General features: G+C 39.9%; 3 protein-coding genes across 6 annotated transcripts in view; 2 read left to right on the forward strand and 1 right to left on the reverse strand.

The window, feature by feature from the left end:
- Positions 1–1,123: 1,123 nt before the first annotated feature.
- Positions 1,124–3,582, forward strand: LOC124485069 (zinc finger protein 862-like). The gene is made up of 3 exons (XM_047046373.1): positions 1,124–1,652; positions 1,824–2,085; positions 2,237–3,582. Exons 1-3 carry the CDS (start codon positions 1,315–1,317, stop codon positions 3,431–3,433), a joined length of 1,797 nt encoding a protein of 598 aa, XP_046902329.1. The 5' UTR covers positions 1,124–1,314; the 3' UTR covers positions 3,434–3,582.
- A 273-nt stretch (positions 3,583–3,855) lies between these two features.
- LOC124485075 lies at positions 3,856–7,236 on the reverse strand. Of its 3 annotated transcripts, none has more exons than XM_047046384.1 (10): positions 7,215–7,236; positions 6,701–6,796; positions 6,252–6,389; positions 5,855–5,919; positions 5,639–5,773; positions 5,406–5,499; positions 4,940–5,269; positions 4,706–4,865; positions 4,480–4,602; positions 3,856–4,133 (listed from the first exon to the last, which is right to left on the reverse strand). In XM_047046384.1, exons 5-9 carry the CDS (start codon positions 5,653–5,655, stop codon positions 4,511–4,513), a joined length of 693 nt encoding a protein of 230 aa, XP_046902340.1. In that variant the 5' UTR covers positions 5,656–5,773; positions 5,855–5,919; positions 6,252–6,389; positions 6,701–6,796; positions 7,215–7,236; the 3' UTR covers positions 3,856–4,133; positions 4,480–4,510. The 3 variants fall into 3 exon arrangements, with proteins under 3 accessions (XP_046902340.1, XP_046902338.1, XP_046902341.1); XM_047046382.1 differs by having other exon boundaries at positions 5,855–6,013; XM_047046385.1 differs by lacking the exons at positions 5,855–5,919; positions 6,252–6,389; positions 6,701–6,796; positions 7,215–7,236 and having other exon boundaries at positions 5,406–5,512; positions 5,639–5,649.
- Positions 7,237–14,975: 7,739 nt separating this feature from the next.
- Positions 14,976–26,683, forward strand: part of LOC124485071 (mitochondrial chaperone BCS1) — a 34,978-nt gene continuing 23,270 nt past the window's right edge. Inside the window, exons 1-2 of one of the 2 annotated variants that reach the window (XM_047046379.1) lie at positions 14,976–14,993; positions 16,117–16,483. In XM_047046379.1, coding sequence (XP_046902335.1) covers positions 16,164–16,483 — 320 coding nt within the window. In that variant the 5' untranslated portion in view covers positions 14,976–14,993; positions 16,117–16,163. Of the gene's footprint in view, positions 14,994–15,812; positions 15,926–16,116; positions 16,484–26,683 lie in introns of those variants that run through there. The other variant, XM_047046378.1, reaches the window with a different exon arrangement.

Genomic DNA, 26,683 nt, shown 5'->3' on the forward strand with positions numbered 1-26,683 from the left:
CTCACCCAGCGACCATAGAAAAATGGAAGCTAGATTGGCTTGGGGTGGAGGTAAATGACGAGAAAAAGACACACATTTTTTGTAAAGCCTGTCGATCTTGTGCTCAACGAGTTGCTGCCAAAGTCGTCAATCCAGCACAGGCAAATTCTTCTGCTGATTTCATCAAGGGGAGTGAAAATATCAAGAAATACGTGGCCTTTCGTCACCAGGCGACCAAACAACACGCAATCGCCTTCGGTGAGTGATAACTTCATTCATTTCATCATTGATTTGTCGGGCCCTGTCATAGCCTAGGGCTGTCAGGCCCTGTCACACAGGACTGTGACCAGCCGTGACAGGGCCTGAGGTGACAGGGCCTGACAGTCGGCCAGTTTAACCATAGATATATGAATTTAACTGCCATTAGGCCGTGTTTCACACTTAATTTTTATTTTTAAGCGCTGCCTTCAGAGCCTTTAGAGCGCTTTCACCTCAGTCTACAACTTTCATGTTGGTCTATTTTGGGGGTACCGGTAACTACGGTAGAAGGGGACTACCTTACTACCTCGTCCTGATTGGTCAGCTGTCAGAAAGGCGCTTGACGTCACCCAGCGATTTTCTAAAAAGTTGAGAAAATTGTACTCAAAAAGGCGTCCTTTCCCCATAGGGTTGCATGTAAAAAAAGGCGCTGGCACTTGAAAAAATAAGTCAAGTGTGAACACGGCCTCAGCATGCTAGCTTCCTTGCGTCAAAACTGATAGCTTGTAAGCAAGGCATTTCAGTAACAATTTTGGTTTTCCAAAACTTTTTTTCTTTTCTAGGATATTTAAGTGTGACAGCAACTGACCCTGTAGCTTGTCCTCTTCAAAAAAACATGCAAAAACAAGCTTTAAATTATAAGTAATTAAGTAATCTTTATCAGTGACAGCATCAACTCAGTCAAATGATGTCACATCCGCTGATTCATAACCTTAAAGGCATATTGCACTCTTTGTATGTCGTTTTTATGTAACGTGACAGGGCTGACCGAAAACATGGGGACAGTTGTAAAATGCGATTTATTTGTAGAATTTATTTAGCATTTATTGATTTTAATGAATTAATGTGAATGATAACAACTTAAACTTTTATTAATAGTGAGGTTTGTTAAATAACAATTTTCAGAATAACATCCTCTATTTGGGTAAAGTTGAGACTGCAGTTGACTGAGGATTTTCAAGGTTTAAATGTATAGATGAAGTCTCTTATCATATATAGCATACTATTTTTGTTTTTACAGAAGCATGGAGTAATCAGCTCAATGACAGAGAGCCAATTGTGGAAGCTGTGAATCTGATGCAGAAGACAGCGTTCTGCAAAATGATCAAGTTGTTTGACATTGCTTACCATATTGCTAAACACGAGAAACCATTTGCTTACTATCCATCTCTTGTCAAACTGGAGAAGCGGCATGGAGTTGATTTGGAAGATGCCTACATTAACCCCAAACAAGCAAGGGTTTTTACCCAGTACCTCGCAGAACAAATACATCTTGAGGTTAGCAAGCAAGTACTGTCTTCCAGATATATCAGTGTCCTTGTTGATGGGAGCACAGACAGGTCAACAACTGAGAAGGAGGTCCTTTATGTGAAATACCTGCATAAAGATGGTGTCCCTCGCATGGCATTTGTGGGGTAATTATCTATGATCAATGATCTCTTTTCAATTATCTATTGCTCAAGTTGATTGTTTATCAATTAATCTAAAGATTATTTACACACATATAGTACAATGATTTCTCTGAAGTGGCTAACTTCTGTTTGGTGTGTAAAAAATTACATTGTGTGTTTTTATCATCCTAATAGAACTGAGGACATTGAGAGTGCCACAGCTGACGGCATCCTGCATTGCATCCGGTCACTGTTAATCTCCAAGGGCATCCCTAACTGGACCGATCATCTTGTTGGTTTCGGAGCAGATGGAGCCAGCGTTAATTTTGGATGCAGGCAGGGCATCTACACAAAGCTAAAAATGGACATGCCATGGCTAATAGGCATTCATTGTTTAGCTCATCGTTTGGAGCTAGCCTGTAAGAATGCCTTCCAGGGAACATATTTCAATCAAGAGGTTTGTGTGATATTTTAACTTTTGATATAAAAAAACATATTATAAAAACCATAGTATTTATTAACATTGCTGGACCCTAAATCCAACAGCATAAACTTTGTGGGCCTTTTATTCTCAACGCCTTGTTTGTGTTTTTCTTTTCCTTTTTCAGATTGATGGGTTCCCATCTTTCTATACATCCTTCTATCGAGGGTCAGGGAAAAGAAGACGGGAGCTGGACCGGCTGGCTGAACTGCTCGACGAGTCTGTCCTGACACCCACTAGGGTAGATGGGACCAGATGGGTTGATCACCGCAGAAGAGCCCTTAAAGCACTCGAGACGAACATCCCTGCAGTCATCGCTTATCTAAGTGAGGTGGGAAGTGATCAGCGGCAAGATATAAAAAAAGCAGATGCTGCAAGAGTGAGAGGATGGCTCAAGAAGGTTAAGTCCAATGAATTCCTCCTCCATATAGGTCTTTACATGGATGTTTTGGGTGAGTTGTCCCATCTATCTCTCCAGTTCCAGAAAGACAGCATCTCTCTCCCCACAGCTGTGGAGGCTATTGAGACTTCCAAAGAAGTGCTGAAAGACATGGCGAAAGGTGATGGCCCAAAGCTTAGAGCAGTGAAGGTGGAGTGTAGGTGTGGTAGTTACAGAGGTGTAGCGCTTTCTGACACTTATGCAGATGCTGAAGAAAGATTGAAGAGTTCCAGAGAGCCGCTCATCCATGACATTGTGGCCTGCCTGGATGAAAGGTATCAAACAGACACAATTCTCATGGCCATGTGTAAACTGGACCCTAAGCACTGGCCTGAAGATCTGACTGAGTATGGTAATGAGGAGGTCTTGCTGCTCCTAGAGCATTTCAAGGAAATACTAAAGAAAAACGGGTGTGATGTAGAAAACGTAATGGCAGAGTGGACCCGTCTTAAGAAGGTCATCAACAGGAGTTACAGAGGTCTAAAGTGGGAGGAACTATGGTCACAGATTCTAAGGGTGTGGTCTGAGGAGTTCCCCAACATACTCCACATCATTGAAAACATTCAAGTCATGCCGATGTCCACCTCCAAGGTAGAGAGGGCGTTTTCTCTTCTGAATCGAGTCAAAACTGACTGGCGGATCAATCTCAACACAGCCACAGTGAAAGACCTAATGATGATCTCACTGGAGGGACCAGAAGAAGAAGATGCAGCTGCTGGATGTGTTGAATCTGCTGTGAAAAAATGGTTCCGCAGTGGGAAGAAAGCAAGGTGGCCCCATATAAAACCCTATGGGAAAAGGCAGCAGGTCAGACCAGCAACTTCTCCAATGGCTGACAGTGACACAGATGACGACAATGATGAACTGGTGCTATTTGACAAATAAGCCACTCTTATGTATACGTACATATTTATAATTTTTCTCCACTGTACATATAACCTAATATGTACTTTTTAATTATCTGAAATGACATTTTCCTCTCAGCACTGCTGAGCGTTTTGTTTGTAGATTCAATTTAATTAATCCACGTATAGCCCTTTTATTGTGTTTTGTTGTTGTTCTTTGTTTAGTGTGTCCTATCTGTATTTCCTGTACTAAGTAGGAACAACATGATTAAAGGTAACAAAATAAAAAGTATATAATATAATAAAATAAATATAATAAGTTATAATTATAAAAAATAATTATAACTTAATAGTTGTTAAAAAAATAAGAACAAAACAAATATGATTGTCTGATTTTTTTCTTTGAAAAAATTATCTAAGAAAACACTTTGAATCTGTAGACTACTGCTTAATAGGCTTATTTTTGCCATTTGGTGACAATTGCTCATATACTGTTAGCCTAAATAAGCATATTCATTATCTTGAACAAAGGTTAAATGTTATTTCACAATTTTCAAAAAGTGCCCCCAATTTTTTTTAAATGCCCCTGGATTTCAGTCAGTGGGGGCAAAAATTGCGCCCCCAAAAATGTGTACATTTCCTACCCTGGTCTGGATACTATTCTTCTTTTCTCCAACGCAGAGAAGGAAGGGCTGTGCTGATCCAACCTTTTCAAGGAAGGTCACCATGCTCGTCCCCACCTAAGAGAAAGGGAGGGGAAATTAGAAACTGTGCTTTGTTCACACCGAAGAGAAAAATATTTTCCACCTTCCTTTAGCTGGTCAGGTGTTAAACACCTCTAACTGAGATACACATTGCATGTTGAAGACCACATTACAACCGTAAAACACATTTAGAAAATGCAATGATGAATAAAATAAGATGAAACATCCGATTTTCGACCCATCCCTCACTAAGAGGCGTTTTCTTTCAATAGCTTTGAGGGGGTGAGATACACACAGCTGACCAAAAAAATGACAAATCATAGGTCTATCAAGTGATGTAAGAGGCGAAGCAACATTAATCATCTATGTCTAGAATATATACCTTCATGAACTTGACCACATGGTCAACAGCTTCAGGCACTGATTTTCCCATGTCTTTTTCCTTTTGCAGTTGGAGGCAGGATGTGAACGAGCATGAGGATAGCTGCCAAGTCACTGTCCCATCCTAGTGAATTAGAATGACAAACGCCGACATCCTATGAGTATACACAGTCATAGTTTATAGGCGCATTGAATACTGGTGAACACAAACATTTGTGTACACTTACCATAATCATTTGATTCCTCAGACAGAAGGTCATCCACAGGAGTACCAGTGTGAAGGCCTTTGCAGACAGTGAGAATCCTCGGTTTGTAGAAGGTTGGCCACTTTGCGATAAACTTGCCTGAGATGTCTTCTCCAAAGAGCATTGTGAAGTCTTGGTCAATCTAACACACAAAAAAAAACATGTCAAAACATGATCTAATAATAAGTATAACAATGTAGTCTCTATTTTTCTTACCAAGCCTGGTGTATCCAAGAATCGGGGGAAGTCATCAAGGATGAGTGAAGACTGGTCTGGATCATGTAGCATTTTCTGACGGTGCTTGAATGTCGCCTTCATTTTCTCCTTGACAACTGGGCGGTCCGCTGAATGCTTTATTACGGACATCGCTTCTCTGCATTCATCACCTGACGACTGCTCAGATGTTGATGTCTCGCGCAAGGTCTTAGGGCCATCTTGATAAACAGTCTTGGAGCTCCTTTTGCAGACACTTGAACTTTTGCGCTGAACCGTCTTCAATCTGTAGGCCACGTAACCCTGGCCACTGTGAGGATCATAGTAATGTTCCTGTCAGAAAAGAAGGAGACAAGACACATTGTGAATATTAATATCCATCAAAGCTGTAGCAGGACCTTCAAATAAGTATTGTCTCTATACATGAATACATAGAGTAAATGAGGGGTTCCTGCTATATAATACTCACATAACCAGTTGGTGAAGCCTTATCCTTCAAATAGGGGAAAAGGGTGACTATTCCCAGGGCATAGGTAATGCGGACATTGACTGTTGGGACCCTCCTACATGACAAAGCTTAGATAAGTGAAATGTACTTAAAATACGTTTAACATGGTCAGTGTAAAAGGTTAAGAACAGAGGATGGATATTTTAACAAGTATTTCAGTTACTGAAGTAGACTACAATTTATTGGTCACTTACCCATGACTCTTGATCATATCCGCCACCAAGATGTTAACAAGTTTCTTTCGTGTTTGATCAGAAAGGCCTTTGGTTTTTGTTGTACTCTTTAAATATGTCTTCACCCCCTGGTTTTTGATGAAGCGCTACATCCATCTGCAATAGAGGTCAGATGTAAACCTACAATGCATTTTGAAATCGGTTTGACATTCTACCAACAACCTGAGAACAACTCACATCTTTTGCCACCTTACTGTCAGGTGGTCCTTCTACCAGTTGCCTTCTCCGTGCTTTGGTGCACTCTGTAATTACAGTGGATCCTGAACTCACAGACTCAATAGATGAGAATAACCCCTCATCTGAGCAAAAGGAGGCTTCAAGACACCTCCATCTCAGCTAAGGGGACAAGAGGGGGAGGGGGAGAGATTCAATTGCATAATATTTAACTTCAGTAAAGCCACATCACCAAAGTGGCCGATCTGGCAGATTTGTTCTCAACTTATGCAGTATACCAATAGTGATATATTGTTGTTTCTCTTCCTACTGACAAACTAATTGTAAGTAACTTTGGATAAAAGCTTTGGTTAAATGCCCTACATGTAAATGCAATGAGAGGGGTGTTTCTGTGTCTTACCAGAGCCCCCAGTTAACACCTTGAAAGACACTGCAGCAGATCTCACTAGCTCATCAAAAATGTCATCAGCAACATCAACTCCTGAGGAGTCCTTCAGGTCCACATCAGTTCCATTTGGCAAGATAAACTTAGCTGAAACTGAGAGCCAAAACCTTTACTGTAATTTCCTGACTATTAGCCACAGTTAATAAAGTGATTTAGTAAAAAGTCTGCGGCCCGGTGCAGCCTGTATATGGAAATGCATGTGTAGGTCACTGGACTATTAGGCACCTGGTAGTTAGTAATGTGCTACTTATAGGACTCTGCAATATGACGATATAAACCGGATGATAACATGAAAAACTGACATGAGGTTTATACAATTTGCGGTTTATAGTCGGTAAAATACTCAGATTAGCATGCAATAATAGGTGTGAGGTGAGAAATCAGTGGGCTGCCCCTTTGCTTACCTTCTTGGATGAATTGGAGGTAATCATAGCTGTCATCCTTCATGGGTAAGCATACCCATTTCAGGATTCCCTTGCACTCCACTTGAACCAGCATGTCTGTGTAAAAAAAAAATTTTAAACGCACAAATTTCAGGTCTGGACTACACAGATGTATTATTTTTTTCTAAACGGATATTAACAACATCAGTTAAGAAATAAAACTACTGACAGACACGGAGTAATTGTCAAATTATGTCGCGCCAATCTAGCATACATGTTTTTACTAGCTATCTCAGTAGGGAGGACAATAGAACGCGTCATTTTTGGCCTAGGCTAACCAACTGTCAAATACTGTGGAACGCCGGTAGCAAACGCATTAAATCGAATGCGAAGTTAGCCTGAATGTAGCTAAGAACGCCACTGAGAAAATCTGGCACCGGAATTTTAAGGTCCACGTCCTTTTCTTAGCTCTATAACTAGCGACTACTATCGAGATATTAAAAACAAACATGCCAGTTAACATGTAGACACTTACCTCTTAATGCTATCAAATGTTGGTTGCAATACATATTGAGAAAGTGTATGAAAATAATGTTTATAGTTTTTGCTGCTTTGGCTACCTTTCATAGAAGGTCGGCACCACCGGGAGACATATCTTAAATGAAAGAGTAGGTTGTTTTCTTCAAAATAAGGTATATTTAGTCAATTTTAAAACATATACATTTTGAGAAAAATCAAGTTGAAGACATGTTGCTGAAAATCCCATAGGAATGCATTGAAATCTAAACGTTCTATTGAGAAAAAGGTTGGTTTTTCCCTTGTAACTTTTTCCCGCATGTCGGCACCACCCTGATACTTCCTGGAAAGCAAGGTTACGTATAAAGACGTCATCAGTCAAATTTTAAAGAAAATCGAAAGACATACATTTTGGGTTTTGGCTCCCTGAATGAGAATGTGAGCAACCTGTGACGTCAGACATAGTGTGCCTCTGCAACTCCCGCGCTCAGTGCATGTCAGGCTGCTTCCAATGCTCTCACCGATTGATTGTCATTATCTATTTACTTGCTAGTCGTTATATATATACCCGTATGTGGATGCAAGTATCAATCATGGTTACTGGTTTTAAAATATATATATTTTAGACACTTTACATGTATCTTTTCAGTGTGCAGAACAAAAAACAAACATTGATGATATAAAACCCACTCTCTTGGTGACTTAAAAAAAAAATTATATCGAAATGATTCATGGTAGTGATATGCAAATGTTGTTGTCACGTAGCACCAATAGGAACCAATCATTACCTTTTTTGTCTGTCAGGAAGTGCAAATCTATTTTTTTTTAAAGCGCAAATATTCTTTTTTTCTTTGCAGCAATCCATTTTGCAAGAAAAGAAATTCTATGGCAGATAAAAAGACAAGAACTACTGAAATTGCATTCACAGGTGAGGGGGAGCAACACATGGCCACTTGCAAAAGTTTAGGTATCATTTTAGATCCAAATAGTCTTAGGGTTTGTGGTAAATTACCATTAAAAACATTAACAAATGGGATCATGATCGAGATTATTACGCGTAGTAACAAATTAGCATTTAAAATGCCGGCGCACCTTGTAACGTTTAATATAGTTAATAATAACTTTAAACTCCACGACTGTGACTTCGATGATAACATATGGAAGAGAGTACATACTGTTGTAAATAAGCTGATAAAACGATTTAATAATTTAGTCAGAGTTAGTGATAAAGACTCATGTCTAGGTGAGGTGTTTGAGCTGCCGCCTCCATATGGGCGTGAAGTAGAAACTCCATCCTGCGCGTCTCATGATGCCGGTGAGACAACTCAAAATGACATTTTTGATGTTAGAGAAGCTAATGATTTAGTGATTTACCCTGACTTGTTGGAATTTACACGGTTATCTCAAAATGAGAACAGGTTAGTTCAGGCTGTCCATGCTGACCTTAATATTAGTCAGTTTATAGCAGGTTGTAGGGCATTAGGGCTCATCTCCAAACAGGTTACAGAACCATTCTGGAGAGTTCTTTCCAAGAAAGAACATGTATTAGCAATGAATGATAGGTATAGAACGCTTGTTATAAAGCTTAGAGAGTGGCAGGCAAACAGCAGGCAGTTTATGAAGGGTGAGGTCACTCTGTTTGAGGATGTAGACATCCACAGAGGACCCATCTTAGATAAGTTGTTGGAGTCAACGTCAGAAGAGTTTGATGCTATGACTCAACAAGTTCTAGAACTTGTATTTGCTAGTTTAGTGAAAGTTTGCTGTAGGTTGGTAGCGGACCACTTGGAACATGGACGGTATGATGATGTGTCTGAAGATCAGTATCATGTCCTCAGATCAGTGCCCAAAACAAATGTTTCGTGCGAGAGGGATTTTGGGATATTTGATTATTTGATTAGATCAAAGTTCAGGGCAAGTAAAATAGCATTAGAGGGTATGGTCATGTTTAAGCAGAATAGGTCTTGGGAATGGTTGTCAGGGTTAGATCCAGATAGAAGAGCTGAAGTTCTCGCCTCAGCTCGGAAATCTGTGAAAGGGCAGAGGGCACTGTTCTGTGAAAGAATGCATAGAATTAGAGAGGATAGATTGCATGTGCTTAGAAACCAACAGGATAGGCAGGTAGTTAGAGAGGTTCAAGCAGTGCGCAGGAAACAACAGCTCACTCTTGAACTTGGTAAGTATGGTGGACTATGGACAAGCGAGGTAGAGGTTAATGAACAGGTAAGTAATTTAGGGAGAGATTCAATACTAGCAGTAGTTGCACAGTTAAAGTTCCGTCGTTTTGTGTTGGGGCAGAAAAATGATAGTGGGATTTTAAATATATCAAAATATGGCAAGAGGCTCCCTGTAGAACAGCTCATCAGTAATCTGAAGAGTGTTGTTGTTAATGCCATCGAGCCTGTAGACACTAGTTTAGATGAAGGGTGTGGAGCTGCACCGGCTGATCTTGTTGCTGATAGGAAGGTAGAGTTTTTGAGGGATGCTGCTGAACAGCACCTTAAGGCACAAGATCTGGGGTGGAGGAGGGGAGGGTTGAGTATAGTCAGACTTCCAAGTATTGAAATGCCACAGCAGTTACTTGGTAAGAGAGTTAAACATTTGTATGTAGAGCATGGGTTAGATAGGTGGTTTAATGGGACAGTTATAGATTGTAAAAGAACAAAAGATGACATTTTGTTCAAAATAAAATACGATGGCTATAGAAAAATGTACTGGTTGCCCTTATGGACCGAATACCAGGAAAATAAACTAGTATTAATACCGGTTAGTGCAGAGGATCTTGTAGGGAAAAGAATAGCGCACATGTTTATTAACAGTGAGGACGATAGTGTATGTTGGTGGCCAGGCAGAGTAGTTAGTTTTAATGGGAAAGATGGGTTCTTAATAGATTATGAAGAGGAGGAAGATGATAGAGTAGCCAGCTCAGTGGTAGAATACCCATTACTCACAGATTATTACGAGAATGAGGTTAGGATTTATAAATAGGTTTGTAGTCTTGCAATGGGTATGTAATATTCAGGCTGTATTGGGTAAGTAGTCATTTGTTTGGTTTTAGCATTGGGTTGTCTGATCAAGTGGGCCTGTGCGGCACTGACAGACTTAGCTTTGTAGTGTGTCATTTAGCTATCGGTATGTAATATTCAGGCTTTGTGGTAGCTTGAGGATATTAATGATGGACCATTTGGTGATATGAGACAGGGGGCCCCAGTAGGGGGTGACTCCCTGTTAAGCCAAATGGTCTGCCATAACATCTGATAGCTGCATTGGGTAAGTAGTAGTAGTATTTGTTTGGTTTTAGCATTGGGTTGTCTGATCAAGTGGGCCTGTGCGGCACTGACAGACTTAGCTTTGCAATATTAAAACGGACTATGTCTATAAAAGTAGATACAGGTAGGATTAAAAGTAGTACAGTTTGGTGATATGAGACAGGGGGCCCTGTAATGGGGTGACTCCCTGTTAAGCCAAACTGTCTACATAAAAATAGATACAGGTAGGATTAAAAGTAGTACAGTTTGGTGATATGAGACAGGGGGTCCTGTAATGGGTTGACTCCCTGTTAAGCCAAACTGTAATAGCTAATATAGAAGTAATAGATAAAAGTTGCTCCCCTGAACCTTCACCATGGATGCAGAGGTGCCCAATTGTCCTCTGAGAGCTATCAACCTGTAGGTTTCCAAACTAGATACCTACAAGATGGTAGCTCTAGAGGCCATTTGGGCATCCCTGCATTACAACAGTCACCATTCACACACACACCCCAACCCCCTACACCCCAACCCCCCACACCCCAACATGAAATCATGAAACGCCACTTATAGTAATTGGTTGTCCAAGATGTTAATCATTAATTTGATCCAATCGCGACAATATTTGCATACAGTAAAACCATTCACACCTCGTTTACTGGACCATTCTGACTTCATTTTACAATGACTTCAACTACTTCAATGTACAGGCCGCATGTCCCTCGACCCTTCAGGGTATGCTGGCAGGATCGTGTCACCTCATTTGGCGCAGGTATGTTTTTTTTTTTTTACTTCTATCTCTACATTGTACATGGGTATTTTGTCTTATTGTTTTTACCAAGACAAAATACCCATGTACAATGTAGAAATATTCTATCCTTTTTTTCTGCCTTAAACGAAATCCAGGAGTCTGCAGCACATATAACTATTCATTTTAATGTAGCCTATTCCTAAATACATTTCATGCATTGAAAATATGTTTTTAATTATTCATCACATTAACGCATATATTATAGCAGCACAACCTGAAAACGATAGTACTGTTAAACAATCTATTCTCTTTTGTTCAAGGTCGCACTGTTGCCATCTGGGGGGACAGCATAATGCGCGGGGTGGAGGTGGCAATCCCGGAGGCTTTGGCGTGGGTACACCCGGGAACCACACTCCAGAGGTCAGCTCAGCAACAGCTGCACCACCTCACCACCGTTAGTGGCCCGCTGCAAATATTTATAAATATCGGAACTAACAACGTAGCGCAGGGGGATTCTCCTTATGATATCCTCAGGGGAATGCGGGAACTGATGGACAAAGTTAGGGAGCCGTACCGGTATGAAGTAAGCTTTGCCGTGTGCTCCATTCTCCCCCGGCCGGTGGATGATGCTACCACCAAACACATAGTTAGGGAAACAAATCTTCTCCTGGAGCATCTGTCTTTCGAAAACGAGGGTGTCATTTACCTTAGGACAAATAGATTATTTTTGAGGCACTCGCGTCCTGTTTTGGAATTTTACAGCCCTGACCGGCTTCATTTGAGTAATGAGGGCAAGCGCAGGCTTTTTGATTATTTAAAAAACTTTTTGTTTCATTATGCTAGATAGGGTAGTTAGGGAAGGATTTAGCAGTTTTGATTGTTATATTATTTTATTTATACTTTGATTTCAGAGTGACCTCAATATTTTGTTTTTTTCTTTTTCATTACATTTTCTTTTAGGCCTTAGTATGATGTCCAGTGATTATGTTCCTTGTTGTTGACCAAAGATTAATTGGCACTAAGGCTCTTGACGTTCGTGTGCATTCCATCACTAGAATATGAGAGCTTGTGCCAACATACTGTACCATTTTTACATGTAGGTAAATCAGTCCGTTTGTTGTCTCGACGTTTGTTAAGTTATCATGTTGATTGGTTGACGGTCAAAATTAATAGGCTTAGCTCTCCTCGTTCTTGTGCATCCCGTCACTTGAACAAGGGGGCTTGTGTGTATGTGCATTCTCGGTTTTAACACATTACTAATCGTTTTCTCTTTTTTTACAGGCAATGAATACATTTTGGACCATAAGTTTCATATCCCTATAAATAAAGTATATTATTTATAATACAATTAGTGTATACTTTTTGTCCATCATAAACAAACAAACGTGTTCAAATCAAGGTATTTGAAAATAATGGGCAATGTCACAACAAGCACACACAAACACCCTGTTCAATGTTAAATACACCCTCAAGTGGCCAAAAATTAACATTACTGCAAGTAACGCTAAACGTGACAAACATTTGCATATGTGGTACTGGACACCGCATTAGCTCGCAATGTACAAAGAATTTAAGTCATATTTCCCGCCCTGGCTAGAAGCAGAGCTCTGTGACGTAGAACAATGGCGTTCTTAAAGGGAGCTTGACAGCTTCTCGGTGCCACAAAACTCAAGGTTTAAAGCGGTGGAACGTTTAAAAAAATTACCTAAAATCACGCCTAAAAACTGGATTTGTGAGAAAACTAATAGAGGTAACTGAAATCTGACTTCGGATTAGTTTAAGTTACATTAGGTTACATACTGAATTGAAAGAAAAACAGAGCAAAACTGATAGGAAATTTTTGGTCTGTCCTCCCTAATCTCAGCATGCAGCAACCACTTGTCGCTGGCTATGTTAGCCAGCTTGCTAGTTAGCCTAGCAATACCCGCGCCAAACACACATTTTAACCATCAACTCTTACATAACTAGCACAGCCTACTAACTTCGCTTTTCCAGTTCAGCATACCATATACTGGCGTTTAAACAGTCTGTTCATTATCAGGGAGTAACGGTTCACTATAACTTTACAGTAGACTAAACTTTAAACTTTATAACGCCATTACCTGACGGCTGTAGCTAAGCACCTTGCTCTGGAAATGGAATCCGAGTTGCTATTAGGCTAGGTCTTGTTCATTTAGGTAATTGCTATTTAGTTCAATACAAAAAACTGACGGTTACAACTTAAAAAAGCAGAAGTTAAGAAACATATAATTTATCATAAACATGATAATTGTGTGATTATGTGATTAAGAGAGTCTCGCTTACCTTTTGATAAAATGTACTGTCTTCCTCGCGTGAAAGAAAATGGCGCAGGTGGAAAAATTATTCGACCGTTTTCCAACTGCCGTTTTCCAAGGATACGTTATGTGAGGGTGTGGCTTTGACCTACCCAATGGGCGTTAATTTTAACGTCAGTGAAAAATACACTCTGATTTGACAACGTAAATGAGTCACAGGCAACACAAGCAGTGCTATTTTATAACTGTGTGGTGTTATAACAACACCAACACTCTCCATTCAACACTGTCCCTAACATTTTAACACTCATATATTTGCTGTGTATGGAAGCAAATCAATGCCATAATGTTTTGAATTTTAAAAGGCATCGAATACTTAATATTGTAATTTAAACAACACTGAATTCTCATCTGAATATATTTCAATGTAAAAAAAATTCAGGTTGCTCAAATTCGAGCCTAAAAAATTTGATCTTAAGAATTCAACCATAAAAAACTCGACCTTATCAAATTAGATCCGAAAATTTTCAAGCTAAAAAAAATATGAGCCCAAAAAATTTGAGTTTATCAAATTCGACCCGAAAAATTTCGAGCTTAAAAAATTCTAATTTTTAACATCCGGGATATAGAGGACAGGGAGAGCAATCGAGCCTCAATGCAATCGAAACAACTTCTGACCTATCAGAGCACAGACCTTCAGTCAAGCACTCTGAGGAAGTGGGAAACCTTCAAGCTCAAGAAGAAGAGGAAAAGAACGATGGCTACCCGTGACCAGACCCCCACCCCTCGGCTTGAAGCAACGGCCCCGGTGGATGCAGGTGGTATTGCATTTACAGTTAGGTTCCCGACCCGCTTTTGTTAAACACACCCATTATTCTTTTTTGATCGTGTCATCAACCCAGACTGCTTTTGTGGGACAATGAAGGTCCTTAGTGACTATGTTTCACCCCCACTTACATCTGATGGAAACGTCTTGTAGCCTATATGGTTCTGTGAATATGCCCCTTTCAAAAGCAAATGTTCAATAAATTATATTTTAGACACAGTTCTCAAGCTTTTATTTATTACATTATTACCAAGTCTTGTTAGATCACGTTATATCCATTAATAGGCGATTGGTTTTGTAGGATGAACATATAAAACACAGGCCACATTTCTACACTGATGATAAATTGAAGGCAGTGTGAATTACGCGGCATTAAGCTATGGTAAGTCTGCATTATGGAAGATTTTGGTTACCAAAATAACTATTAAACTTTCATTGCCTGGAACAACGACAGAGCTGTTCATGTTAACAGTTTATTTCATCCGATACAATGCGTTGGAAAAGTAGCTTACTCTAGTTATATTAACTCTATGGCTTGAAGGTTTCCCACTTCCTCAGAGTGCTTGACTGAAGGTATGTGCTCTGATAGGTCAGAAGTTGGTTCGATTGCATTGAGGCTCGACTGCTCTCCCTGTCCTCGATATCCCGGATGTTATGGCTTGAAGGTTTCCCACTTCCTCGGAGTGCTTGACTGAAGGTATGTGCTCTGATAGGTCAGAAGTTGGTTCGATTGCATTGAGGCTCGACTGCTCTCCCTGTCCTCGATATCCCGGATGTTAAAAATCTGATTTTTTTAAGCTCGAAATATTTCGGGTCGAATTTGATAGGCTCGATTTTTTTGGCCTCGAATTTTTTCAGCTCGAAAATTTTCGGATCTAATTTGATAGGGTCGAGTTTTTTATGGTTGAATTCTTGTTGAATTGGCTCGAATTGGCTCGAATTTGAGCACCCTGAATTTTATTTTACATTGAAATATATTCAGATGAGAATTCAACTGTTTACATTTCAATATTAAGTATTCGATGCTTTTTAAAAGTCAAAACATTATGGCACTGATTTGCTTCCATAGAAATGCAATACCACCAACATCTACTGTGATTAAACAGTAAAAATATATACACATTTGTGGCAGTCATTTTTTGTGGCAGGCTGCCACAAACACTTTAATGGGAAACACTGTTTCTTAGGTAATATGGCTAGCAGCATAGACATATATACATGCATGTCTATGGCTAGCAGTAGCAGACGTAAATGTGTTGTTGATACCGCTGTAATTTTCTTGGATGATTTGTCACCGTGGCTCAGACCGAACGTCGCCTTGTTTATTGTTTTTCTTAAATAATTATGTCTACATTTGTACTATATCTGCTCTTATTAATTGATCACAGTATACAACTATTATGTGCAACTTGAAATCGATAAAAGCTATAATGTGACTGTTGCAGTGCATTTCAGAAATTTCAGGTAGGAACTATCTGTTGCTAGAACTATCCGATACGAAACTATTTTCACCGAACAACGGAAGTAGTGGTAGAGGTCGCTATTTGGTTTGTCAATGAACCAAATCGGTGGAAGTAAAATGTTGAGAAAAGTCGAACTGTAGTGTCAAATAGTGACATAACTGTGATGGTAAATGTTTGCGAAAAAATATATGACGTTGAGACTCCATGAACTCTCTATAATAGCATTTTTAGTAGGCTATCACTTTATTTGTATGCATCTCAGAAAGCCAGCCAATTTTTGAAGCTAACTACCAAACAAAAGCATGTGCGCTTCAGTGTCTTGGAAAGGTAGTAAATGAGAATTACTTTTTGTTTTAGGTAAGAAAGAAATCCTGGTTTCATTTGGAAGAACATAAATCTGCATCATGCCTCTGTCAGATTTCTTGGATGCCCTTAAGGACAACCCTTACTTTGGGGCTGGCTTCGGACTCGTTGGGGTAGGCACTGTCTTGGCTGCAGCCAGAAAAGGTGCCCAGGTGGGAATGATCTTCTTTCGCAGGAACTACATGATCACTCTTGAGGTACCCAGTCGAGACAAAAGCTACCATTGGCTATTGAGCTGGATCACCAAACATGCCCAGCACACTCAACACCTCAGTGTAGAGACATCCTACATGCAGCATGAAAGTGGAAGGATCAACACCCAGTTTGACTTTCACCCCAGTCCTGGAAACCATATAATCTGGTAAGCCCCATTGCTCTCTAATGGATAAGTATGTAGATAAGTTTTTCTCATGGGCACTGATACTGAACAATTTTAGAAGTGAATGGAAAACCACGTTTATATATAGAAGGAGAAGGAATATTGAAGTCACTCAGTGTTTTTATTACATGTTAGCTTGTTAAAGTTTTCTTAAAATTGTAAACAGGCTTTGACTGCATCCCTGTTATGGTTACTCAGTGTTTACCACACAGACTGATTTGTGGCGGTGCGCCGCAGACTCAACACCGGCCTCCACATATTTCGTTTCATTATAAACAATTTTTTTTACGCTATCTAAAACGCGTATTCGTTCAGTTGCATTTCCTTTCCCTGCTCTCCCTCCGTCTCTCTGTCCTCTCACTTGTCGATGTTGTGACTGTGTGACACACAGTCACAACATCACAACGTCAGCACACGTTATCAACGACGCTATGCGATATCAGCGAGCCTTCAGCATTAGTACCGTAGTTAAGTCTAGGAAAGTTTAGGTTGCTTTCTGCTAGGTACCTACGAACATGTCCTAATCTGCTAGACAAGTGGGTTCCCCATCGTTCTTTTGGTGAGTAGTCTCACGAGCCCTACTTACCCGTCGTCATGGAGCCGACCAGCTAAATAGTTATTCTAAAACTGGTTGTTCCCATCCTTGATTGTGATTGGCTATATCGCATTCCATGCCGTTATAAAATCCAGCATAACCTCACAGGTTGTCCATTCTTTAACATTCCATATTACTGCGCATCAAATATTTCAAATTGAAAAAGACGGCAAAGATGTCCATCTGGCAGTTGCCTGGCAACGATTTATGTAGGAACTATACTTTGTAGTAGGGAAAAATGACGGTTTATTATTAAACTATTTTGTTTCTAATTGTTTTTATTGATGAAACCATATAACATATTTGTAGTAACAGTTTTAGAAAAGCAATAAGCCCCAAAAGGCCGTGGTTTACGCTGATTTTAGAACAGGTAAGGGGGTTTTCGGCACTCCGCTTCGCGTTGTGCATAACAACTCCCTTTTTCAATTTCAAATTGAAAAAGACGGCAAAGATGTCCATCTGGCAGTTGCCTGGCAACGATTTATGTTGGAACTATACTTTGTAGTAGGGAAAAATGACGGTTTATTATTAAACTATTTTGTTTCTAATTGTTTTTATTGATGAAACCATATAACATATTTGTAGTAACAGTTTTAGAAAAGCAATAAGCCCCAAAAGGCCGTGGTTTACGCTGATTTTAGAACAGGTAAGGGGGTTTTCAGCACTCCGCTTCGCGTTGTGCCTAACAACTCCCCTTACTTGTTCTAAAATCAGCGTAAACCACGGCCTTTTGGGGCTTATTGCTTAATTTAGCACTAGTGTTGCTACCTATGGAATACCGAGTTAGTCAAAATAAAATAAATAAATACATAAATACATACATAATTAAATATGTCTATGAAAAAAATTCTGAAATTTAGAAAGATGGCAGTAAATATAGCATTATATAATTATATAGCTGAATCCATTAAGCAACATCAATAAATAAATACATTTATTTATTTCAAAATGACGTTTTTGTAAAGACAACATTTATTTATTTCATGGGACTTTTATTTCCTAGTGCCACATTTATTTATTTTTTGAGACTTTTACACACCACATTTATTTCCACTTATATTTCCACACCACATTTATTTACACACCACATTTATTTCTGTGCTGTATTTATTTCCGATCTCACATGCAAACGAGAGAGGCGTGGTTATCTTCAGACCAACGCAGCTCCACACAAGATCGAATGCAGATAGGGACACCTAGATTCGGTAGATTATGGAAGACATTAGTCGTGTCAGAGATCGCATGCTGGCCTTATAGATCAAATTGATCAGCATGGCTTGTCAACAATGACAGCTGTCATGAAGTGGGATTCGATCGCACTGGAGCAAAAATACATGATTGTTGGTCCGTTGACGCTATTCAGGCTCATGGATGAAAGGAGCTTGTAATCACAAATTAATTTAATTTTTAAATGTATTTATTTATTGATGTCGGTAAATGGATTCAGCTATATAATTATATAATGCTTTATTTACTGCCATCTTTTTTTAATTTGTGAATTCTTTTCATAGACATATTTATTTATGTATGTATTTATCTATTTATTTACCTATTTATTTAATTTTGACTAACTCGGCGTTCCATAGCTACCTGCAAATATGCCAAAATTGTTAACAATATTTTCAGGCTTCAACCAGTGCTTCTCAAGCATAAAGACAGGGTCAGGAAGAGAAAGAGAGATATTCATCACGCATTGAAGAAAGAGTAGGAGAGGAGGACAGCATCCAACATAGCTAATACATATATATTTAATTGGAGAAAAAAACACTGTACTTATTTCAGACACTTTGTACAGGCTCATACTTATGGAGGACTAAAAGTGCCACAATGAATTTAATAAATGCACCATTAAATACATAAATACACCATTAAATAATTTCCTAAATGTGTCATTAATTAATTAAATGTGTCATTAATTAATTAAAATATGAATTAAATACACATTTGTTCTTAAATGTGTCATGAATTAATTAAATTCCAATTCATTTAATGTAAAATACATATATAATTATTTCCCTATTTAAGTATTTCATGGTACATTTCCCAATGCTACATTTCACAACGAATTGTGTTGCAGTGCTTCATTAATTGTGTTTAATTTAGCACTAGCGTTGCTACCTATGGAATTCCGAGTTAGTCAAAATAAAATAAATAGAGATAAATACATACATAATTAAATATGTCTATGAAAAACTGAACTTAAAAAAGATGGCAGTAAATATAGCATTATATAATTATATAGCTGAATCCATTAAGCAAATTTAATTTGTAAAAACTCGCCCATCAAAGTCAGAGGGTGGGGCTAGCGCGAATCTAGTCTGATCCATTGCGTTGGTCTGAAGTAGAGTTCCTGGATAGAGACAATGGAGGATCTTCATGAACTTTCTAGGGAGTTGGTGAGAGACATTTTAGACTTAGCTGACTATGTGGAACCAGGACCTGCTGACCCAGAGCATGTAGCGAGTAAAGCAGAGGAACTTCTTGAAATTTTGAGTTATTTCCGCACTTTCCGACCAAGATAGTGACCACAGAATGACTGCAAATTTAGACTCTGGTACCAGGGTGTATCAGCATCTTGCTCCATCAAATTTGCTGCTTCTCTCACTAGCTCCGGGCAAGTTTTAGACATTTGGTCCTGCACCTCGCACGCTGTCTCAACAAGGGGGCTAGCAGGACCGAGTCTTCCCCTCAATTATTAGCCGTAGCATTGCAAAGTGCGGAAATAACTTAAATACGTTCCTCTGCTTTACTCGCTACATGCTCTAGGGCAGCGGAAAATTGCCCGGGTGCTGTTATGCCCCCTGATACATCCTTTAAAATGTTCCCGGGAAAAAACGCTAGGTTTTCTCCTTTTATGGTATGCTCATTAATATTTAGAAGAGCTGCGCGCTGATTGGTTGGTTTTCAGCGAGTGAAGCTGCGGAGCAGAAACGCAACACAGCCAACAGCACTCACTGAAACACAGAAGGTGGAGACGGAGACTTGAAATAAAAACATGTAAATACATTTATTGTGTCTACACAACACTGTTTTCAACAGATCGACTAGATATCATCTGAAATGATAACGTTAGTTGTTTCCACTTTTTTTGTCAAAGCAAACTGGATCGACTTAGGTGGGTAGAACTTTACAGCTTAGCATCAACCAAACTATATAATGATTCAACTCTGCTTCAGTTACTGTAGCTAGATATCTTGCTGAAAAATAACCTGACAAAGATCTGGACAAAAATGCATCGGGAATTGTAGATTTACATGTAACACAGGTTATTTATTCGAATGAAACACAGTCAGGAACATGAAATAACGTGTTAGCCCCATTGCTAATAAACGAAATCATCACACATTCTACCTATGCTCTTGCGTTAGCAAGCTTAACTAGTTTACATGCCTACAGGTGTTTTCGCTATCTAGCTGTTCATGCATTCCTTGCAAATCAGCGTTAATAAAAAGCAGATGAGCTAGAGTCTTGCTAACATTGACTCGACGGGCATGGCTGATGTATACCGTAGCTCTAGCGTAGAAGATCCTTGTGCAGTTCGACCCTCAATTACACATTTCCTCAAACCATTTCACCAAGGACGGTTTTGAAAACCTCGGACAATGTAAAGCAGGATTTGCTATGAAGCTGTTGCTGAAAAGAGGTGCGTTCCGACCTTCTGTTCATCACAACCCCAACAGATATTAGCAATGCTAACGTATCCTGTATCTTGCACCTGCCTTTCTCCAGTTCTTTCAAATAGATAATCTAGACAGGCGTTAGCAATAGGCTAGACTGCTATTTGTTTTCTGGCTATTTTTTTGGAAGCTTCCCTTCTAATGCTGACTACAGCTAGAGTCATTTGCTAAGTAAGGTACGCTATGTTGATGTGTTTTGAAACTTATTTAGCATTCTACCTATACAGGAGACGTTAGCATTGCTAATAGGCTACTGTCAGCGACAAAATCATACTTACAGCTTGCGTCTGTGATGAGCATACGGTCGGAACAGCACCTCTTTTCAGCAACAGCGGCTTAGCAAATCCTTCTTTAAATTGTCCAGTTTATTCAAAACTGTCTTTGGTGAAATGGTCCGAGCAAAGTAATAATTTAGTGTCGTACTTTATAGGGATCTTCCCATAAATAAACATCAGCCATGCCTGTCTAGTGTCTGGTTCCTTGTGAAGATTATAAAAAGTGTCTGCATTCCCAGTACAGCCTGGAACACTGGATTTACGATGGTTAGACATGAAACAGAGGCCACAACAAATGTCCTTGCCTATTTAAATCATCATCTGTCTGTTCTTATCGTTAGCACATCTCGCGATGACTTTGTTAATGTCAATATCGATGTCCGTCTTGATGCACAGCAGCGCTAAATTGGAAAGCCGCTCCCATGCTTGATCGCAAGAAACTATTAATTTCAGACGGCTGAAAGTCCTCTCTGCCTTAGCATTGCTTATCGGAATTGTCAAGTAAATACGATAAAGAATGGCAAGGTTGGGGAAAGCATGGTCCATGTTGTTGTCAATGAGAAATGGTAGGATGCTGTGTATGTTTAGTTCATGTTTTTCCATGCTCAGCTCACGTTAGCCTACATAATAGCCTACGAAATGTAACAAATTTGTCAACCACATCATCGTCCTCAGACCATAGACTTATATATTAACCCGTTAATTAGTAGCGTCACATATATGTGATTCTGAACATTCCAACCGACTATTTTCCGATAGACAAAAACTATATGACAAACGCTATAGTATGGCTTCAAAATTTACAATTAGCAGGCTAACAAGTAACACTAGCAGGTAGTAGCATTGCTACGAGTATTATGCTAGGTAACGGAAGCTAACTAATGTTAGCTAGCTTTCGTTACTGAGCACTATGAAAAGTGCTCAGTGGCGCAGTGAGGCAAACGAGAGCGCGAAACTGGGCTGCGCCATCTTTCCACTTCCGACTCTTCCGGTTTAGCGTTAAACAGTGGCTCTCTTTTTTCCTACTCGTGCACGCTTGCAACTAGCTGTACACGTCATACTTTGCGACAACCAGTCGTGACTTGTGAGCACTGGCTGTTTATCAATCCACGTTTTTTTCCGTTCTTGCGAACTCGTTTGACGTCATCTTTTATTGCCCAAGTACGGTTCCAATCCAAAGAACACAAGTCACCAAGAACGCCAAAAATACCCGGAAATGTTCCTGATCCGCCCCTTTTATCGAGGATGCATCGGATGGTGACTTGACCAGCGAGAACGCGTCTGATTTCCCAGAAGTCATTGCAAGATGTCAAGGGAGGCGGACAAACCTCACAACTGTAATTTTTTACTTTTGCATATTTCAGCTAAACAGTACGTGTAAATCAGCATCTGAATTAAAATGTGACGAGAAATAAGCAGTTCAGTCGCTGAAAATGTTCTTATTTTATTGATGAAACAGCTAATTTGTAAATTTGCCCCGACCTTTTGATAACCTAGCTAGCATCTCAGTGCAGTGCAGACACTAGGTACTGTAAGTTAGCAAGGGCTACAGAAAACGTAAAATTACAGGTAGACGGACCATTTTTAGCTTTGTTATCTAGTCTTTGTAGTTAGTCAGTGTTATCATAATGCCGCGAGTCCAGGAAAACCATAACCATCTCAATTCATTCTCCGTCCTTGCGTCCTTGCAAGACAATTCTTGCAAGGTGGCTTGCAAGAAGGTTCTTCAAAAGAATGTACTTGCGTTCTCAGCGTTCTTCGGATTGATAAACAGCCATAGACTTATATGGTCGCCAGCGTGTGAGCTAATGCTGGAGACACACTACAGGATAATCGGGCCGATTTCGTCCCTTCCGACAATCCTAGGTAACGTCCCAATTATCTTGATGGTTCTCCAGATTATTTTATCAGATGTTCCCTTGGTGTGTCAAGAGTGACCGAATCTGCTCGGAAGGACGTCGGAGGCGCCCCCGATCATGAATCCTAAATATTTAACATGTTGAATATTTGCGATCAGAAATCCTGATGTGTGGGGGGAACCCCGAGGACAAACGCAGAGTTTATCACGTGAAATGAAACCATATCCAATCAGAAAGCAAGCTGAGAGAAGACAGAAGCATAACAAACTGAGTCACGGCGCAGTACAAAGTTAAATGGAATTGATTTGTGGCAACAGCAAACCCTTTTCTTTTTTTTCTGTGAATTTTCTGTGAAAATTATTGCAAAGACTGTCATCGCAATTTCTTCCTGCATATCGTCCGCTAAATCTAAGATTTTTTGTCATCATGTGTGTGGTCTCTCAGAGTTTGAAGATCTTATAAGATCAAAAAAATTGTTTAGTGTGTTCCCAGCATAAAGCATTGCAGTGGCAGAATGGGGTACAAGTCCGATAAGAATCAGAGACATGATGCAAACTTTACGGAAATGTATGCTGTCACTGTATAGTATTCCTTTCACTTGGTTTTTAGAAATAGGCTATGGGGCTAAATATAGGGCTATTCTAGATGGAACTCTTCACATATGTGGCTTTTTTTCTTTGTGATATGAGTATGATTTCCAACGCATTGTATCGGATGAAATAAAATGTTAACATGAACAGCTCCGTCGTCGTTCTCGCCAGGCAAAGAAAGCTTAAAGGGGCGATTGATTGCAAAACCGATTTTACCTTGTCATAGTTGAATAACGACAGTTCGGTAGGTAAAATGATCATACAGTGAATATCAAAGTCCATTGACACCTCTTTCCATTGCAAATCGCAAAAATATTTTTTTTTGCTGTAAAATGCTAGCTTTTCAACAAAGCCACCGGTGTGTCGTAGGACAGGGTACCGCCCTTTTTGGCTCTGGTCTGTATCTTTGTCACGCCCCAAAATGTACATCCAGACCAGCCCGAGGTAGCGTCTATCTCCGATACTAGTTTAGCTGCGCGCTGCTTTGTGTAGGCTACTTATAAGGAATTACAAAGAAGAACGTTTTGAATTATAACAAGGATATTGAAAATGAACCACGGTTCAAATAAATAAACTGTGTTATGAATTATACAATTGTGTTATAAATCTACAATTCACGATTTATGTTTGTCCAGATCTTTGTCATGTTAATTCTCAGCAAGATATCTAGAGCTAGCTAACTGAAGCCGAGTAGAATCACGATATGGTTTGGTTGCTAAACTGTAGCCTAACGTTCTACCCACCAATCCAGTTTGCTTCAACAACAGAAGTGGAAACAAGTAATGTTATCATTTCAAATGAAATGTAGTCAATCTGTGGAAAACAGTGTTGTGTACACACAATAGATTTATTTGCGCGTTATATTTCAAGTCTACAGCTTCGGTGTTTCAGTGAGTGCTGCTGTTGGCCATGTTGCGTTTTTGCTCCCCACTTTCACTGGTTGAAAACCAACCAATCAGCGCGCAGCTTATCTAAATATTAATGAGCATACCATAAAAGGAGAAAAGCCAGTGTTTTTTCCCGGGAACATTTCAGAAGATCTATCGGGGCATAGAACAGCACCCGGGCCATTTTCAACCCAACCAATGTTACATACTCTATTCGGAGACCTTAAGGAACAGTGTGAAATACCCAGAAAACCCAGTCAATCGCCCCTTTAAGGCAATTGAATTAAGTACAAAATGACTGAAAGGGGTGTATTCTGCACCTTCGATGTTTCAGTGAGTGCTGCTGTTGGCCGTGTTGCGTTTTTGCTCCCCAGCTTCACTCGTTGAAAACCAACCAATCAGCGCGCAGCTTATCTAAATATTAATGAGCATACCCAGTGTTTCCCCCATGTTGATTTTACCGCGGCCCGCCACGGTTAAATTTCTGCCACCACGGTATCAGAATTAGAGCTGTACAACATTTGAGGCCGTCTATCAGCCGTGATTGTTAGAGCGTGATTGTTAGAGCGCATGTCGGAGAATAGCACTTCACAGCGCAGTTGAGATTGCGCGTGTGCGTCCTTGAGAACTGAAAGTCGTATAATTTATGTTGTCAGTTCATTTAAGCCTGTTATTGTATTAGTCTATAGTTCTTGCAAATTTAAATTAAGTTAACTGGTGATTTTCGTTGTTTGTATTCTTCCCCTGCTAGCAAAATTGCACGTCTGTTGATTCGATAGCGCTTGCTGCCCTTGCTCACGTTTGTATTTTAGATGCATTATTATGCTTAAGTACATATGAACATGTAAAACACTGGCCACATTTCTACACTGATGATAAATTGAAGGCAGTGTGAATTTCATGGCATTTCATTTGAATATAAAGTTGACAGTAAGCAATGGTAAGTCTGCATTATGGAAGATTTCGGTTACCAAAATAACTAAGCTTTCTTTGCCTGGCGAGAACAACGACGGAGCTGTTCATGTTAACAGTTTATTTCATCCGATACAATTCGTTGGAAATCATACTCGTATCACAAAGAAAAAAAGCAACATATGTGATGAGTTCCATCTAGAATAGCCCTATAGCCTATTTCTAAAAAACGAGTGGAACGAATACTATACAGTGACAGAATACATTTCCGTTAAGTTTGCATCATGTCTCTGATTCTTATCGGACTTTCTGCCCATAGATTCTGCCACTGAAATGCCTTAGCTCACGCTCGTAACCTATGCTCGCGACTGGTTGTCGCAAAGTATGACGTGTACAGCTAGTTGCAAGCGTGCACGAGGTCTCGGAGCTAGGGAAAAAAAGAGCCACTGTGTAAAGCTAGACCGGAAGACACGGAAGTGTAAATATGGCCGCGTCCAGTCTCGCGCTCTCGCTTGCCTCACTGCGCCACTGAGCAATTTTTATAGAAATGAATGGGGACGCCATCTTGGAACACAAAAGTAGCTTACTCTAGTTATATTAACTCTTTGCTCGGAGCTAGGGAAAAAAGAGCCGCTGTTTAAAGCTAGACCGGAAGACACTGAAGTGGAAATATGGCCGCGTCCAGTCTCGCGCTCTCGCTTGCCTCACTGCGCCACTGAGCACTTTTCATAGAAATGAATGGGGACGCCATCTTGGAAGACAAAAGTAGCTTACTCTAGTTATATTAACTCTATGGTTAGTATCCGCGAGCACATTTGCAGGCAACTTTTATTGACGTAGGCAAATAAATGGGGTGCTAGTTTACCCATTTTGGATTGGTTTCAAACTTAGCAAAAATCTGGAAAAAAATTTATATGAAAAAGCTAGTAGTATGAGCCAGGTTCGAGAATGGAACAAAAATTATTGGGGGAGATAGTTTTGTAAATGTTGACTGGAATAAAAACGACCGGAAGACACAGGAACCTAACCGTAAATGCAATACCACCTACATCCACCGGGGCCGTTGCTTCAAGGTGAGGGGTGGGGGTCTGGGGGGGGGGGGGGGGGGGTGAGATGGCTGAGCGGTGAAAGAGTCGGGCTAGTAATCAGAAGGTTACCGGATCGACTCCCCACCGTGCCAAATGACGTTGTGTCCTTGGGCAAGGCACTTCACCCTACTTGCCTCGGGGGGAATGTCCCTGTACTTACTGTAAGTTGCTCTGGATAAGAGCGTCTGCTAAATGACTAAATGTAAATGAAAAACTCGACCGGGGCGCAAAATGTGCTAGGACCGCCACTGCGAATACACGTACCTAATGTCTGATCACGAGATGTTCCCTGCACCACG

The sequence above is a fragment of the Hypomesus transpacificus genome, chromosome 23 (genome assembly GCF_021917145.1).
Source record: "Hypomesus transpacificus isolate Combined female chromosome 23, fHypTra1, whole genome shotgun sequence".
Taxonomy (NCBI): Eukaryota; Metazoa; Chordata; class Actinopteri; order Osmeriformes; family Osmeridae; genus Hypomesus; species Hypomesus transpacificus.